A 19,353-nucleotide genomic window follows, 5' to 3' on the forward strand; every position below is an offset into this window, starting at 1 on the left:
GAATGTATAAGCAATAAAGTCTGTTAGCAATAGGGAGGCAGTATCAAAGAGCTGTGGCAGTAACTGACAATGGCCTTCCAACTGTCCTCTCTATTCCACTTCCTTAATTATTTTACACAGCAGCCAGATAACTTTTCTCAATATAAGTAAAATCACGACATGCCTGAATCTGAAATCCTTCCACAAGCTCTCAATGCACTCAGAAAAAAAGTCTCAACCCTTTACCTGCATGGCCTACAAGTTCCAATGCAGCCTGGCCCTAATTCACTTCCCTCCAGAGCTGCCCAATCTTAGGGCCTTCGAACAGGCTCTTTCCTCCTGTCTAGGATGGTCTTCCTTTCTATCCCTCAGATCTCAGAATACACATTAGTGTCTTAGAAACTGTTCCATAACCCTCGACCAAAGGTGGACACCTCTTTCCATCCACTCTTGCCAGTACTCATCACACCCTGCCGCCCTGCAGGGCTGGAGTCACAATTTGTTTGTCTCAAAAAAAAAAAAAAAAAAAAAAGTCTCGCTCTGTGGCCCAGGCTGGAGTGCAGTGGTGTGACCTTGGCGCACTGCAACCTCCACCTCCCAGGTTCAAGTGATTCTTGTGCCTCAGCCTCCCAAGTAGCTAGGATTACAGGCACGTGCCACCATGCCTGGCTAATTTTTGTATTTTAGTAGAGATGGGGTTTCACCATGTTGGCCAGGCTGCTCTCAAACTCCTGACCTCAGGTGATCCACTTGCTTCAGCCTCCCAAAGTGCTGGGATTACAAGTGTGAGCCACCGCAACTGGCCTGGTGTCACAATTTATAAGTACATATTTGTTAAACATTTGTCACCCCTACTAAACTGTAAGTTCCGTAACAGGAGGGATTATGCTCAAAAATACTTGCTGAACAGGTGAATAAATGACTCTCAAAAAACTTAAGACTCTTTCTTTGGACTTTAACCTGAGACTTGGGTATAAAATCCCACCAAATATTTAATCTCTCAAGGTAATGGCAGAATGGTTCCTGAAATAAGGATGGATACGTGGCCTGCCTCATTTAATGGTTAAAGAAACTGAAACACAAATGCTACATGACATGCCCACCATGCTAGAAGCAAATTCTCTGGCTCTAAGCCCAGTATGTATTTTACCAAGCTCCACTGTCTACACACTGTTCTCTTTTCGACCTTAGATCTTTAGCTGTTCAACTTTAGGTTGAGGGATAGAGAATAGTTTCTAAGACAGTGAAGTGTACTCTGAGAACCAAAGGACAAGAAGACAGCCAGGTGAGGAGTGAGGAAAGACCATCCTAGACAGAATAGCATGCTCCAAGGTCCCAAGATCAAGAAGATCTGGAGAGAAGTGAATAAGGGTCAGGACACATAGGAACTTGTAGGCCATGTGGGTAAACAGTTGAGCTTTTTTTCTGAGTGTGTTTTGTTGTTTACAGTTTTAATCTGTGAATTAAAAACCTGCTAGTAAAAATAGTCTGATCTCTTCTTCTCTGAACTAAAATTTACATGCATCGAGGGGGCAGAATAGATGTCCAAGGTCATCTATGGGTTAGGTATTCTAAAAGAACTTTGTTCCTGTTATTTAGAATCAAATCTGTGGTCTATTTAACCAAACAAGATAAAAAGTGGAAATGGGAATGTTTTCAAAAACCTACAAACTTCTAAAATTCAAGTGCCTTATTACATGTCAGTAAAACAGGACTATCCTAATGAGAAATCAGAAAACACATGGATTAACAGTAAATCATCATTAGAATACAGGAAAATAAAGGAAATCAGTACAGACCTTAAAGATCATCTAGCTCAAGCCCTTAATTTTACAAGAAAACTGTTGCCCCATGAGGCTCAATAAACTTCTTACAGCTAACTACCTGCAAAGGAGGCTAGGATAAAAATTTAAGAGCTTCTATATTAAAAGAAGAGGCACATAAACAGCCAGGAAAAGCTGCCTAGGTCTCCTCTCTGCTATAAAATTATCTCTTTATTCTATATAATTAGTGACAAATTTATTATTTTATATTAAGTTTAAATAAGCTCCCATGTCTAGTTTTCTAGGCAATAGCATATTAAAAGCAACCAACTAAAAGTAGGGTTTGCAATTTCAGCAGCAGGAACTTGCAAGCAACAGTTGACACTGAGGTAGGATACTAAAAATCCTAAAAATCATCCTTTAGAAAGCATTTCGACATAGGAAACCATTCAGCTTAGAGGCAAGCAGTTTGTACTGCAATGGAACTGAGGTTATTTCACACTTCAACAAGCAGCACTCAAATATTTTAAATGAAAGATATTGGTTTATAAGAGAACGCATTCATTGTCCAGGCCAATGTTGCAAATAGGATTTTTGCCATGATGAAAATGCTCTCTCTGCTGTTCCATTTGGTGACCATGAGCCACATGTGGCCACTGAACACCTGAAATGTGGTGATGGATATCAAGGAACTGAACTTTTAGTTAAGTGCATTAACTTTCTTCCTAATATTTAAGGATCAAAATTAAATAGCCACCTGTGTTTTGTTGCTAGTAAATGGAACAGTGCATATCTAGAGAATTCACTCAGAGGAAATCTTTTAACTCTATCAAGCCAAATAAGTGTTATTAAAATTTAAGAACTTTAAGGCCCCTTGAATTCATGAGAAAAAAACTGTATAATAAAAACTGAAATCACTTTCCATTAATAAAGTATGCCTAATACATTTTCAAAATATCCATTAAACTCAGGTTCAACTGGCTGTAATTTAACAGCACACTTTAGAGTCTCCAGTCACCAAATACTTACACATTATCTTCCAGGCAGATTTTGGGTCCCACCACGTTGGCTGCTCCACTTGCCATTTTAAAAGCAAAATGTTTCTCAGGGCAAGCTTTTGAGATCCCACACTTATATCTGGGAGGCTTTGTAGCTTTGGGGGAGAAAATATGATTTCTTTTTAAAGAAAACAAATTAATAGACTTTCCCACACTTTATTTCAAATCTCAAACCACAAAGGGCATTATGTAAAACATCAAAATACACATATATTAAATTACAAGCTAATTTTTTCCCCTGAGGGTTTCAAAGAACCTCAAATTTTTTTAAAAAAAAAACAGCAAAAAAAAGCCCACAACAGATGCCAGAACTTCCTAGGAAACAAATTAATAATGGGCGTAAATGGGTCAAGTAATACGAACTTCATTATGGTAAATATATTTTATCTAACTATGAGTTTATTTTTAAATTTCAGGATGTGGGAGGTTCTGAATGTTACTTTGCACTTCTAGTCCATATATGCACAAAAAATCGTCACCTCCAGGATCATTACAAAAAGCCTAATGTTCCACTGACTACCTGCCCATGTACAGTATTGTCTCTTACTCCTCACACCAATTTCTGTACTTATAATAATGGAGCTGAAAAACACAAAACATCCATCATGAATAATTACCAAAAAGTATCTGGGCTGTCCAATCAAATAGCATCCTTGTAACTTTAAAAAGCCATTTCTAAATCAGTTTTTCCTCACACTGAAATACTGACACTTTGAATATAAGGTCTCATATGCCTAAGATAAGGCAGAATAAATCACACATAAAAAATTGAGATGAAATACTTACAACGTGCAGCTGTGTCCAATGCTGATCTTGCTGAAAAAAAAAAAATTACTTTTGTTAGAAGGAATTAGCCTATTGGCAAGTATCCACTTTTAAAATATATTTAGGCCCACAAAAATAAGTGTTCAAATAATCATTCAGTATACAATAAAACATGAATATCACTTCTTAAGAAAAAGTGAGAAAGGAACTTCACCCTGTACATTCATTATAAACTATTAAATAATTATGGAGGGTAGTATTTTATTACTGATAAAACATTTTATTTTTCCCTTTCCATTTTATTTTGAATTTTATTTACTATAAATTTAAATTTCAATCAGGAAGTTACTCTACAAACTTACCTTTCAATGTTTATGAACATAAATTTGGTGAATATGATGGTGTTTAAAAGTTGTTGCTGCTGTATGGTGTTGTGAAGATATGCAAAAGCCCCAGAGAACATACAGGAACCTATCTTAGTGGTGAGGTCAGGAGATTGCGAGGGCCAGGGAGAGGGATGAGGAAGGTCACTACTAAAAGATTTATAATTTATCAGATCAAGGAAACCATGAGGTCAAATCTTAACTTGAATGTAGTAGTTCTTAACCTGACCATCTATCATAATTATAGTTAGGGCTTTTTAAAAGCACTAACATCTGATCCCAGCCCAAGAGATTATAACTCAGATCATCAAAGTACTGTGGACAGCCATTTCCTGATTTGACTAATAAGTATGCAGTGTGATAAATCTTAACCAGCTGTCTTGCTATAAATAGTCACACAATTTTAGTTCTGTACTATTTTAGATAATTGTGAATTTCCTGTAGGTCCAATACTCAAACTGGTAAGCTGAAAGTTAAAAGACTGTATTGAAATGTTTAAAAAGAGGAAAATAACCAAGTAAATAAAAGTTCATTAACTCAATAGAACACTCAGTAGAATATTATGCACTATTAAAGTCATAAAGGTAATAAAACATTGAAAAAGCTTAATGCCCAGAACAAAGCAGAAAACAAACCTTATCTACACTCGGTTTGAGGGAAAAAAAAACTTTACTGGGATACAATTTCGGGAAAATCAGTTTTTTAATCATCAGGCATTTACTAAGTAAATAACATCATGTCCATTTAATTTGTGTAAGAGTAAGGAGAGTACATGCTTTAAGGTGAAGAAACTCCTGTGAAAGACTCCTTTCCAGAAGAAAGCTCATTTTTATCCAATACACATCAAAATCAAAAGCCCTGTACTAAGTCTGCAATTCTGAAAATATTAGCATCCAGTGGCCAAACAGGTACATTAATTTTCATAAACAGCGGTCCAAGTATAGAATACAAGCACAACATAGAAACACCAAAATCCCTCCTCTCCTACAATTTTTTCCCCTCAAACTACACTGATAGCTTTAATCCTCAATTTCTTTCTGCATATACATTTAACTGCAAGGAACAATAATAAACATTTGTTATTGCATTTCATCAATAAATGTCTTTCAGTAAGTCGGGCTAATGAATCAGAACTATTTTGTACTTTAGTTTTTAATAATGTCTCAAGTAATTTATACACTATATATCAATGGTTTAAATCTGAAAAGGTGAAAATAAATAAATTCAATAGAACATTAAGTACTTATGGCCAGACACGGTGGCTCACGCCTATAATCCCAGCACTTTGGTAGGCTGAGGCGGGCGGATCATGAGCTCAGGCGATCGAGACCATCCTGGCTAACACAGTGAAACCCCGTCTCTACTAAAAATACAAAAACAAATTAGCCAGGCGTGGTGGCGGGTGCCTGCAGTCCCAGCTACCCAGGAGGCTGAGGCAGGAGAATGGCATGAATCCGGGAGGAGAAGCTTGCAGTGAGCAGAGATTGCGCCACTGCACTCCAGCCTGGGCAACAGAGTGAGTGAGACTACATCTCAAAAAAAAAAAAAGAACATTAAGTACTTATTGCAGCAATACAGACAAAAATAATTTGGACTGTATTCAGTTCATTTACTAGCTAAGTATTCACACTGAAAACAAACACTACATTAACCCACAATCTGAATAAGATTGGTGAATTGTATCCGTGTTGATGTCCTGATTGTGACAGTATATTATAGTTTTGTAAGCTATTACCAATGGGAGAAAATGAGGAAACAGTATGCACCATCTCTCTGTATATTTAAATGGATTTGTAAAAGATAATACAATCATCTTAAAATAAAGTTTCACAAAAAATTGTTTTTAAAATTCATAATTGACACTGGTAATTTCAACTACTAATTGTGGGAAAAACTGTCATTCTTCCTTTCTACAAATGTGTTTTATTTTTCTAAAATAATATATACAATAAACATAAATCTACGTAATTTATAGAAACTGTCAAGTAAGTTACAAAATGGAAAACTAATCACCAAAAGAACTGTTTTTAATCTTATGGTCCTTAAGATAACGATTATAGCAAGAATCCTCCTACTGGATTAAACATGTTACCCTTTCATATACTAAGATGCTACACAAATGACACAGATAACCATAGATCCATCTTCCCTAAGAATAAAACCACACAGTTAAATTTTGGCCAATTCAATAGATTGGCAACCAGTAAGGTTACAAAATACTACACTTCAGTTTTGAAATGAAAATAACCATCTGCCCTAATAATGTCTAAATCAAATAGCTAAAATGCACACAAAACCACTTGCAGGTTCTCAACATCAGGAAAAATCAAAAAATAAAAAGTAGGAGATTAAAGTAGCTCAACATCTGTTCATAGGTGACTACCAGTGATTTTCCAACTAATACAGCTTTATGTAAATCCCACTTTGGAAATATTCCTTTCCATGTAGAAATCCTAATTCTCTGTTACCTACATTTATTTTCACTCAATCAGCATTTACCATCTGCAGCACCCAGTGCTAGATGCTGGGTGAAGCACCAAAAGATCGCCCTTAAGACTCACTCTTGGGTGAAGGGAGACAGACACAGGAAAAAGAGGAAAAAAGGAAAAAAAATTATATAATGCAAGGCAGATTAAAATCAGTGCCAAACTGAAATATAACTACTATGCAATTAGAAAAAATGTTCAGAAAAAAGGAGCAATATATTCTTAAAGAGGGAGGTTCAAACACAATTTATTCCAAAGAAGGGGAATTTATGCAAAGTTCTAAAAAATGAGAAAGATGTGCAGGGTGAGGAACCACGACAAGCAAAGGCCAGGGTAGAAAGGACAGGAGGGGATTTGAAGCTGTATGCAGACTGGCACAACAGTGTGACCCACGCAGGAAGGAGGGGTGAAGAACAGCTGAGAAGGGCAGGCTGGGGGATTTGGGTGCCAACCTAAGTAAGGAGTTTGGACTTTATCCTCTAGTAACTGGAAATACTAAAGATTACTGAGTTTTAAGAAAATGGCTCTGAAAGTGGCGAGATAGGCAGATATGAGAGATGAGAAAAGACACAGGAACATCATTATGATGGTCATAAAAACAGTCCAGATTAGAGACGAAGATCCAAACGGGGCCAAAGATGGGGGACAAAGGATGAGGACAGACATGACTGGTATCACCGGAGAGGAACCACCAGCTGCATGTGCACAGTGACTATACCACACTGTAGCTTCACCCAACCTTCTCTTCAATCTTCTAAAAACAGTGGGTCTTTTCCCATGTAACTTCTATTTGTTCCAATGGTCCCACTGCCTCCCTTCTCCCAAACATCCTCCTTTCCTTGCTGGTTCAGTCTCTTGGCGTTCATCTGTCCTTCACTGAACTTTCATCCAAGGCCTATAGACAAGTGAAAGTCTATTACGCTAAAAAAGAATACGTGCAACCTGCTTTTGAATCAAACTACCATCTCATAAGCTGCTTCCCTTACCATCAACGTGTCTTAGAAGAATTAACTATCCACACTGCTTCCAAAGCCACATGGAACAAGTCCTCTATGCCTTCCATATAGTTTCCACTCCATCATTCAAATGAAACCAGATGTGCTCTCAAAGGCCACCAGGCTGGCCACTACGTAGTAATACAAGTACACGGACCAGAACAAGTAAAGTAATATCTCGCTATACTTTGCAACAACTACTTTTATGCTGGAACCTGGATGCTTCATTTTAGGATGTGTGCTGAAAAACAAACAAGTTTAGGAGGAAAATAACCAGTTTATCAAGAGAAATGGCTGAAAGGGAGGATTCCATTACTGGAAAGGATGAAAACTTGTAAAGGAAGGTCTGGCGGACAATGACTACGATGTAACTGAGGGATCACTGATGAAGAAGGGGCCTAGCTGGCAGAGACAAGATCAGTGAACTGAAATTACTTGGGAGTACAAAAGGCAGAATTCAGTGCAATATAGGTTAAGTATCCCTTATCCAAAATGCTTAGGACCAGAAGTATTTTGGATATGGGATTTTTTCAGATTTTAGAATATTTGCATTATACTTACCAGTTGAGCATCTCTAATCCAAAAATCTGAAATCTAAAATGCTCCAAAGAGCATTTTCTTTTGAGCGTCATGTTGATGTTCAAAAAGTTTCAGATTCTAGAGCATTTCAGATTTTGAATTTTCTGATTAGGGATGTTCAACCTGCACAAGAAAGTACTTTTAAGGAGTGCTGTAAGAAAAGTCACCTGAAAAGGTTTATGCCAAAACTGAAGACTACATATCAGAATTGTCCAAAGCCTTGCTACTCAGTATGCAATCCATGGACAGGGATCTCAACATCACGTTGGAGCTGTCGGAAATGCAGAATCTCAGGCCCCACTCCAGACACCAACTCAGAAACCTGCATTTACCAAGATTCTCTGGAGATTCTTGTGAATTAAAGTTTGAGAAAAACTGGAATAACAGTCTTGAGATTAAATGTGAAAGGGAGTGATATGGTTTGGCTGTGTCCCCACCAAATCTCATCTTGAAATGTAGTTCCCATAATCCCTATGTGTCATGGGAGGGACCTGGTGGGAGATAATTGAATCCTGGGGGAAATTACCTCCATGCTATTCTCACAATAGTGAGTTCTCATACGATCTGATGGTTTTATAAGGGACTTTCCCCTCGCTTCACTCTGCACTTCTCCTTTCTGCCACCAATAACAACATGTTTGCTACCCTTCTGCCATGATTGTAAGTTTCCTGAGGCCTCCCCAGCCCTGCAGAACTGTCAGACAATTAAACCTCTTTCCTTTATAAATAACCTAGTTTGGCGTATTTCTTCACAGCAGCATGAGAACCTAATACAGAAACTGAATTAAGTCTTGGGGATTTTTCTTTTCAAATATGAATTTATGGAAAGCAAAAATTGGTAGTCCAGAGATCTCAGTTCTTTCATTTGACTTCTGCCTACTAGATCAAAATATGGTTTCTAGGGTTTATAGTCTCACTTTTCATGCTTAATTATTTAATATTATAAGCAACAATTTAGTCATAGCTTACTCAATGTAGGTACAAGGATCTATGAAGAATCTCATGGTTTCTCTAGCTTCAATAATAAAAGTCTACAAAAACAGTTTCCAGAAGAGATTCAGAATTATAGTCAGGTGCTGTCTAATGACGTTTCAGTCAACGACAGACCATACAGAGAGTGGTAGTGCCATCAGATTATAGTACTGCGTTTTTACTGTACCTTTTCCAAGTTCAGATACATACTTACCATTGTGTTCAACTGCCTACAGAATTCCGTACAGTAACATGCTGTACAGGTTTATAGCCCAGGAGGAACAGGTTATACAATGTAGCCAAGGTGTGTGGTAGTCTATACCATCTAGATTTGTGTAAGTATACTCTATGATGTTCTCACAGTGACAAAAATCACCTAATGATGCATTTTTCAGAATGTATCCCCACATTAGGTGACGCATGACTGTAATCTTATATAGCGCCTTGGTTAAATAATTGTTTTCCACTTTAATATGTCAAAATTAAATTCTATTATTCAGTCTCATAATGGTATATTTATAGAAAAGAAATGCATACTTGGCAATTATTTGAGATTCAATGAGATACTCACACACAATCATCTACAATAGCACTATGTATAACTGGTTCATCTGAAAACATTTCAAATGTTATTTTATGAACGTAAGGATTCTGTTAAAAAACTGGGTTAAGGTACCTTATAATGGTACATTTACAGTACGGCAACATTAAATGAGTGGGTTAGAAAAAAAATGCCACTGAGGGAAAATAAGGGTAAGAAAGCACCATGGATTTCTTTCTTTTTTTTTTTTTAAGAGATGAGGTTTTACTCTGTCACCCAGGCTGGAGTGCAGTGCAGCATGATCATAGCTCACTGCCGCCTGGAACTCCTGGGCTCAAGTGATCCTCCCACCTTAACCTCCTGAGTAGCTGGAATTACAGGTGCAAGCCACCACAGCCAGCTGCAAGATGGATTTCTATGGCTGGTATCTAAAATGCATTACTGTGACCCCTAATCATATGGTTAACTGAGGGCTAGATTTGGCTTCAAGTTTTCTAGCAGCCAGCTCAAACAGGAAAACAATTTAAGCCTGGAGGTATTTTATGTTTTAGAATGTGCACTTAGAATGCCATGATTAATGCCCCTAAAAATGTGTAAAATAGACTCATTACATATATTCAAAATGTTGAATAGAAAGAAGATTCATGTTTTATACTAAATTAATTCCAAGATATCTTATTATATACCGTAAAATACTCTAACAAATCACATTTATGGATATGTAACAATTACATTTCCTTTTCTAGCACTGAGTGACTCAGTGCTGGTAACTGATAAAGCTTTAGGCCACATCAAAAATAAGATTTAAGAAAGGAACAAAATAAAACTTACCAAATAGATTTCCTAAACTTGCATCCATTTTTATTTCAAATACTTGAGAAATAACATAAAATGTCAGTAAAAACACTGCCACAGCTACCACCAATTTTGCAGCACCTAAAAGGCAGAAATATTTCAGCATAACTTTGTAAGCCCACAGAACATTTATTCTGCATTTCTATGAAACATGTTTATAAATTTTTTTAAGGTTAATAAATTTCTACTTTGTATCTATTAGATCTTAATTTTACATGAGCTACACAAAAATTATACAAACAATTCATCAAGAGAAAGAATTTTCCTGACCAAAGAATTCTCAGATTTTCTAGCTATCTAGACAAAGGACTGCTTGAACCATCTGCCTACTTTTACATGCAAAAAAAATTACCTACTAGTTGCTGACAACAAAAACGTGTCATGACTAATGGAACATCACCAAGTTTGTTGAGTGGCAGATTCCTTATCCTTCACAAAAATAAGCAGCAATACTATACAGGATTTTTCAAAAACAGTGGACCTTCTGGGGATGCTAAGGCCACAATGTCCACTAAGCAAGGAATTCTCGAGTGACATGTTACAGATTTATTGTCGTATCACTAACCAACACATCTCCTGGAGCTATGTAGGCTCTCCTGGTATGGTGATCAACAAAGCCTTCCTCTTCATACTTAACACCTTAGTACCTTAAGACAGGCCTTCTGCATTCCTGCAGGATATAATTTGGTACCTATCACATATGCTTCATAACACGGTTACATGGAAAGCTCCAAGTGGGCAGACTCTTCAATGAAGTTATGATGCTCAGAAAGCCACCGCTTCTCACAGCCTACTCATTTCTGTTTAGAAACACTCTACTGATGACTATGTGGGGAGCGGGGCAGGGAGTATGTAGAAAATCTCTGCGTCTTCCTCTCAAATTAGCTGTGAACCTAAAACTGCTCTAAAAATAACAAAGTCTTTAAAAATCCAAAAGCAACACTATTAATGTAGAAATGAAAGAGCAATGAGGAAGTCTAACTATAATATTAATCAATCCCTGCCTCCCTTTTCCATTTTCTACCCTGTCCCCTCCAAAATCTGCTTCCTATTTTCAAGAGCAACTTACAAGTTGCCTATATTTTTAGTGCATAAGAGAGCAAAATTATGTTAGGCTTTGAACTCTTCTCCCCAGGATCTAGCAGAGTGCACTGTATACAGTAACACTATCAACAATTGTTTGCTAGTAGATAAATGGTAACAGGTGGCATAGTCCTTCTTGATCATTTAAGACTAAGACCACAAGCTCAAAAATTACATGTCACATGATAGTCTTAACATCTTATTTTCTAGCAATCATAGGCACATGCAACCAGAGATAACTTTTCCCTGTCCCATAAAACAATCATATGAACATTTCATTGTTCAAAACTGAAAAATTAAAACACCAAGACGATAACACAAATATTCTAAATTCTATACCAAGCTAAATGTAAGGTTACATGAAAAAAAGCTATATACAGCAGCATGGATGAAGCTGGAGGCCATTACACTAAGCAAACTAACACAGGAACAGAAAACCAAATAGCACATGTTCTCATTTATAAGCAAAAGCTAAACACTGAGAAGGGAACATATAAACATAAAGAAGGGAACAACAGACTCTGGGGACTACTTGAGGGTGAAGGGTGGGAAGAGGATAAGATCAAAAAACTACCTATCAGGTACTATGCTTACTACCTGGATGATGAAATAATCTGTACACCAAACCCCTGTGACACTCAATTTAGTTTAGCTAGATAACAAACCTGTACATGTACCCTTGAGCCTAAAAGTTTTCAAAAAGCTATATACAAACATTTTATATATATATATATAATACTCACATACACTGTTTACTTAGTGTCTTCTGTAGAACTAATTGCTTTATAAGTATAATCTCATTTGCATAGCGTTTCAAGGCATTATTTTCCTTTCACAAATAAGGAAAACAGGGCTAAAATTTTACATCATTTGCCTAAGGTCACAAAACTAGTCAGCAGCAACACTGAGTCTTAAACCAAGACCTATTCACTTATACTGAACCATCAGAGGAACTAGGAGGAAGGAAAAGCTATAAGCGAGACAAAAGTTAGAAGTGGAGAAACTAGCAGAGTCTCCATGGGGTTAGAGTTCTGGAACTTCTGTTATAGAGATCGCCCCCAAAGCTGGCCTGAGTCCAGAACCAGCATCCCATTCTGGACTTGATGGAGCCTAACCATACCAACCACAATTCCCATTCTTAGTTTTCCATAAGATGCCCTCTTCCTCCTAGTCACGGACGGCACTATTCTGAGTGTGTTCCAGTTTTTCACAGGCCAAAAAGTACAAACTGCAGACATTCATGCCTCACTGTAAGAAGAATGGCTATGAAGATATTTAAAAGCAATCAGATTAAAAAAAAAATTAGAAGAGATTAGTTAAAAGCAATAAACTAATACCTAATTATCCTTATTCATTCATTCAAGGCAGTTCCCTTAAGACCTATACTAGGAACAGTGCCAAACACAAAATAAGCACGCAGTGAATAATTACTCATCAATTAACTCGGGAATTGTCAGAATCAGAGAAACAGACTAAATGACAAACTTAATTTCAAATAACATGAATTTAAAATTATGTGAGAAACAGTTACTTTATTTCAAATTGCCATGCTTAAATAATGTACTTTAAAAATCATCTGGAGACATGAAATCATAAATAGTAAGTCCTGCTGTACTCAAAGAACAACCCCCCCCCGCCACACACACACACGCACACAGAAAGACACTGCAACACATTTATTTAAACCACAAACAAGCTCTTCGTTTCTGAGAATATTTTTCTTCAACAATTGTACAGTTACTTTTTAAAAAAATGCTTTATAATTTCACAAGAGATTCAGTTTTTCAAGTTTCTACAAAAGCATTTGTAACAGCCCTCAGTTATGTTTAATAATCATGATGTTTCATCAATTGCGCCTGATTCTACACAATTATGACCACAGTATGAAGACTGGTTTGTTCACCCAGCTTGACTTTAGGCATTTCTAAGAGATGCTCCTTTAGGAAAATAATTGGTTTGCTGGTGAGATGATAATTAAGAAAAAAACTATCTTGATTTTGAGAAATTACAAGTTACCTATGTTGGGCACAAGCTTAGTAGAAATTTCCATGTAAAGTACGCATTTCTTCTAGGGCTTTGGTTGACGGGAAGGGTGGGGAAAAACAGACTTATTTTTACCACACACACACAGGAAGAGGTCATCAGCCCCTCCAGTTATTTATAAACGTGTCTTTTTAGAATATTTAAACATAACTACCTTAATATATGAACATCCAATGGTGTTTTTCAATTTTCTCAATATGCTGCTTAATAAACAGATTAAAGTTCTTACACATAATCTCACCTATGCAGATTAAACTTGAACAAAGACTGAGCAAAAACATGTATTTTATCGAATCCTTCACACACATCTTAAGTACATACATGAGAGACATTTAAACTTTAAAACTTTATAACTCATTTTTCTCAAGAAGCTAGAACATAGCAAAAACAAAAATCAGCCTCCCTAGGTTGTCAAACCATTCTTTATATGGGTGTTATATATAGTATTTGGATTTTTTTTTCAGATTTCAGAATATTTGCATCATACTTACCAGTTGAACATCCCAAATCTGAAAATCTGAAACCCTTAATACTCAAATGAGCATTTCCTTTGAGCATCATGTTTTGCTGCTCATAAAGTTTTGGATTTAGGAGCATTTCAGATTTTCAGATTTAAGATGCTCAACGTGTAATTTCAACAAAAGACGTGAACAACAACAACAAAACACTTATGTAATATTGACTAAATGTCCAATTTGTGATCTGCCAACTACCTAAAAATGATGGGCTGGATGATTTAGTTTATTATATTTCAGCTTAACTTTCTCAATATGGAGAAAGATTATTTAACCTCTCCTTCAGTCATTCTTTAACAAACAGGTTACACAAAAAGTACAATTACTTCTACTAAATTAAATATCTTACCTGCTACCCTCATGTTTGGTTTTTCAGTCTATGGCACTTTTCATTAATATGCTCCTAAAAAATCAAAACAAAAAGCAAATATCATTAGCTCTAGAACAAACATTCCTCCTTAGATTGAGTTTGAAATGGGGCATATAAACTAGTAAATTTTATGACATTTCTAAGTACTATGCCAACATTGGCATTTAAAAAAAAAAAATCTCATCACTGGGCCTGTCTCCTTCCACTGGACCATAAGACCTCAAGGAGGGTCTGTCCTATCCTTCTGTGTTCTCAGCTCTCTAACTTAATGACCAAAGAGTAAAAGTGTGTTATCAAGCTTGTGAATAGAAGAGAACGCCTTCTTATTCTCATGGATTATGCATCTATAAGAAACTTGATATTCAGCTCCAAACCTTCAGTTTGCAGATGATGTCCAAAGAGGTTACGCTGCTTATCCAGTTGTGGAACAAATTATTTGTGGACATGGGGCTAGAATTCAGGTCAGCTGGCTCACTCCAGTACATGATGCCGCTTCAGTTTTGATATGACACAAGTGCCACTACCATAAACATTTACAGCAAGGGCTTCCTATTTCAATACCAGGGACCTCTTCATGTTTTTCAATTTAAGTTTGTAAAATAATATGTTAAGAAGTACAGAATTGCAATTGTAAATATCCCAGCAATTATCATGATTGACAGAGTAATCAAATGGATCAACTGTTCTTTGATATTACTGTAATATCAACAAGAAACAGATGCTGGAAAAAAAAATCTGTATGTGCATGGGTGTTTTCCTCCTAAGAAATAACTCAAGATAGGTGACATTTTGAAAAGAAAATGAAAAAATAAGTAAGTTTGATAAGAAAGCCATCTTCAAGTTTAGCTGGAGAGCTTCCACAGTCAACTCAATCTATTGTAAAGGAATGGAATTCAAAAGGAAATTTTGATGGATGAATCACATTTGCCAGGAGTACATATCTCTCTATTTTAGATTGTATTTTGATATTTATGTTTCAATATTGTTGCCTGATCTAGCAATTCACAGAATGTGTCAAGAAAATAACAATAATGGCACATCCCTGAAGGACACTGAAAAGAAGTGAGACATGCACTTGTTTTATTCACTGGACTAGGCAGGTGGGCTTCCGGGGGGCTCTGGGGGGCGGGGGAGTCTGGACAGCACCCAGAAGTCCAATGCTCTTAGGCTAGCTCTCTTTCTTCTGCACAACATACCATAAAGAAAAAATGACACTTAAACTGAGTTGTGCGTTACTGATTTCCTTTGTTAATTATCTGAACACCTTCCACGTAATAGAAAAAGTCAATGTTATATATCTATTTTAACTGCTTAGCCACAGGCTAGGAAAATACTAAAAGGAAACAAGGTACTGAAGTATGTACAAACCATCACATAAAAGCAGAAAAAAAAAAATCTCAGCTTTTTAAATGAAAACCCCAACTGGTTATAAATCCTCTGTTGGCTTCTGGCAAAACTGAACTCAGCTTTCACAACACATACATGCTTTTCCTGCCAGCTAACATTCCAGAATAACTTCACTCTTACCTGAGTGTGACCTAGGAAAATTTCTTTGAAAGTGTGATAAGAAGTTACATACCAGGTACTTTATGTTCTATTTCACTGTTTCCACGGTCTGCTCAGGCCACACCTTATGGTGGCTGCTGCATGTACCCGCCACCTATTTGTATCTCCCAACAAGCCTGGGTCTAAACTCATCCCTAAGACCACAATATAAGCAATGATGATTGTCTAGCTGAATACAACTGTTCTCAGTTAAAATTTCTCAGATAATTCACATTTAGTAAAATTTCTAAATTAAAATCTCATCAAATTAAATCTCAGTCATAACATACCTCAATTAATTTCCTTAAGAGCAAATTAATGATTGAAGAACCTAAATCAGCATAGGAGTATTGAACATATTTGAGAGCAAATCAAGGAGCATCTATGTATGATGATAATGTGATAATTCTAAATCATTCCTATTTGTCTTCTTAGAGGGGATATGTAAAAGCAAAGAAAATATTTACATACAATAATCTTATAGGGAGGAGGGAAGCAAAAACTTAATAGAAACTTCGGGCTGAAAACCATCAATAATTTAAACAGGATTGAACAGGTCCAGAGAAAAGGAACACAACAGTAAAGGGAGAAAAAGGCCTTTGCTAGAAATTCAGAACTCTAAATCTAGAGGCAACAGGTGAAAGGGCTTATATATAAGTATGTTCATTAAAAGGTAGAAATATAGATATTAGAGCCACTTACCCAAACCAGAAAATGAGTCATAGAAGGATATTTTTAGGATGGAAAAAAAAAAAAAAACCCCAAGGATAGTACATTTATACATTTGCTCCAAAATGTGTTACATAGGCCAAAATTTGTTTTAGTGTTTTTGATAAATATATGTCACTGAACCAAATCCAGTTGCTAATATGTAAGGTTCATAATCACCTAAGATTCAACAGCAAGGACAGCCACCACGATGCCCCTGGGCAATGAAACACTAAGCTGGAAAGAGCGCCTGAACTAGGGCCTCAGGGGGACGTACTAAACTTCTTTACATGGTTTACAATTTGAACATTCCTTTGGCCCCACTATCTACTCTAATTTGGTGAAGTTTTGTTACTCAGGTAGAAATCAAGCTACTATGTGAATAAGGAGTCATTGTTCCAGAATCAATTAACTTCAGGAACAACAGAGTGAAATCGAAGGTCAAGTGATACTTCCATTATTTCCTTGAGAAGTGGACTAAATCACATATACCACAGAAACATCATTCTATACTGATAAAATTCGTCATAAAAAAATTATTTACCAGGAGGGGGATGTCTTGCCAGTTAACATAAACCAAGTATGAATACATACTTATATGTCAGTGCAATTCACACACATCCTTATTTTATGTAATCTTCCCACCAGCCTCTAGTTGCTGGGGGTATTAAAACAGCAGCATAGATGAGATCAGGGGATTTCGCAAGGGTCACATGAAGGGTAAGTAAGAAGCTCACACTACAAACAAATCCACTTCCTTTTCACTCCAGCTGTTCGCTGACACACTCTAATATAAGAGGTTTGTTGACAAAATGTCATGCCAATCAACTTGGCTTTTGCAAACTGCTTTGGGAATTGCTGCAGACTATCCACTCCAGCAATTTAACAGTATGTCAAAATGACTAAGCATGTGTATTAGAACCTCTGCTTGAAATGGAAATGATACAAGAAAATGAAACGTACAAATACACCCTTTGACGTACATACTTAACAAACAGCACTTAATTAAACCAGAGGAAAATACAACAAGTTACCCTCTACAAATAGAGAAACTATCATTCAATTCAATCCAACTTCAACTCAGTGCTGGACAAATGACAATTTTAACTGAACCAACTTAGAAAGTTCCCATAATTCTAATAAGGGATTCTAATAAGTAAGGGAGAATTCGCCTTCTTTGCCTATCTTTAAACTGAGACAACGCCTTCAGACTCAGATCAGACTATACCATTCATTCTCCTGGACTGTCAGAGCTTGCCAGCTTATCAGATCTTGGACTTCCCACCTTTCATAACCTCATGAGGCAATCCCTTATAACAAACATACACATATATATGTATACACACACACACACACACAAATCATATACCTGTATACAAATAAAGCTATCTCCATATGTATAAAGAATATATGCCTATATATCTAGAGCTGTATCTATATATACACACACACACATATATATAATTGGCTCTATTTTTCTATAGAACTCAGACTAATACAGACCAGCTCAAGAACAGAATGTAAAAAAATTAAATTTTTATCCCCAGAGCATTTAAAGTAGAAGAGAAAAATGAGATTATAGCAAAATCAAAAGAATGCTACAACTAAAAGAGTCACTAGGGTAGGTTACTCTGACGTTACATTTACAAACAAAAGCATGGTATTTTTAAAAAAACCTGTTTGCTATAAATAACTACTTTTATGTGAGTAAAACAGGGCAACCGTTGGCAAACTTTTCTGTAAAAGGGCCAGATGGTAAATATTTTTAGGCTTTATGGACCACACAATCTCTATTGCAATTACTCCACTCTGCAGTTGTAGCTAGAAAGCAACCATAGCCAACATGTGAACGAATGGGTCTAATTATATTCTAATAAAGCTTTCTTTATGGACACTGAAATTTAAATTTCATAAAACGTTCATGTGTCACAAAATTATCCTTCTTTTGATTGTTTTTAACCCACTTAAAAATGTGAAAACCAGTTGTGGCTTGTGGGCCACAGAGGCCTAGAGGTTGTACTTTGTCAACCCCTAATAAAAAGAAATAAAAATACAAAATTTAAAAATAAAGGAATAAACACCTTTCTCAACCAGGCCCTAATAGTCCAACTTTTTTTTGCTGGGCTATGTGCAGGACATACAACTTCCACATGCTTCGAGAGGTCCTCTTAGAAGTACTACTACGGAAGTAGGACAGATGAAACAATCCTCATTTCTATGCCCCAAAGTGTTCATCAAACATTTTCATCATCTGCTCTCCATGGAAAGAAGCATAATTCCATGAGAAACAACAGAATGGATCCTCTTCAAAAGGAAGAAAAAAGTCCCTCCCTTTCTGTAGATGAAGCTATCCATCTGTAGCAAAGTTGGAAATCAATCTAGACGCTGTTATGTTTCCAAACCAACCCCAGGGAATGTAAAGAAACCAATAAAAATTAATCTTACTATATTATACTTCAGTAACTATAAAATTATGTTCTTGGGAAAAAACTGACATTACTATTTCCTTTATGTGGGTGTTTATAAGGGATTGTTTTTATGATAGGCTTAAAAAAGAGTGAGGTAAATGTGCATTTAATGCTTAACAAACTTCTAAAATTCCAAATATTAAGCTTTAAAAAACCTTGTCTTTAATAACAAGTTATTACTATTGCATATACAGACTGCTGTCAAGTACCCTGTCTCCCCTGAATGCAACTATACACACATCTTTG

The 19,353-nt window shown here is 36.3% G+C and overlaps 1 protein-coding gene across 3 annotated transcripts in view; it reads right to left on the minus strand.

The window, feature by feature from the left end:
• The window catches only part of FAM3C (FAM3 metabolism regulating signaling molecule C), a 47,369-nt gene that overhangs the window by 19,372 nt on the left and 8,644 nt on the right, over positions 1 to 19,353 (minus strand). For 2 of the 3 annotated variants that reach the window (XM_005550623.5, XM_005550624.5), the window contains exons 2-5: positions 14,366 to 14,419; positions 10,352 to 10,456; positions 3,587 to 3,616; positions 2,772 to 2,895 (exon numbers count right to left, since the gene is read on the minus strand). In XM_005550623.5, coding sequence (XP_005550680.1) covers positions 2,772 to 2,895; positions 3,587 to 3,616; positions 10,352 to 10,456; positions 14,366 to 14,378 — 272 coding nt within the window. In that variant the 5' untranslated portion in view covers positions 14,379 to 14,419. Of the gene's footprint in view, positions 1 to 2,771; positions 2,896 to 3,586; positions 3,617 to 3,927; positions 4,011 to 10,351; positions 10,457 to 14,365; positions 14,420 to 19,353 lie in introns of those variants that run through there. The other variant, XM_074036647.1, reaches the window with a different exon arrangement.

Source organism: Macaca fascicularis, chromosome 3 (genome assembly GCF_037993035.2).
Source record: "Macaca fascicularis isolate 582-1 chromosome 3, T2T-MFA8v1.1".
NCBI classification, from domain to species: Eukaryota; Metazoa; Chordata; class Mammalia; order Primates; family Cercopithecidae; genus Macaca; species Macaca fascicularis.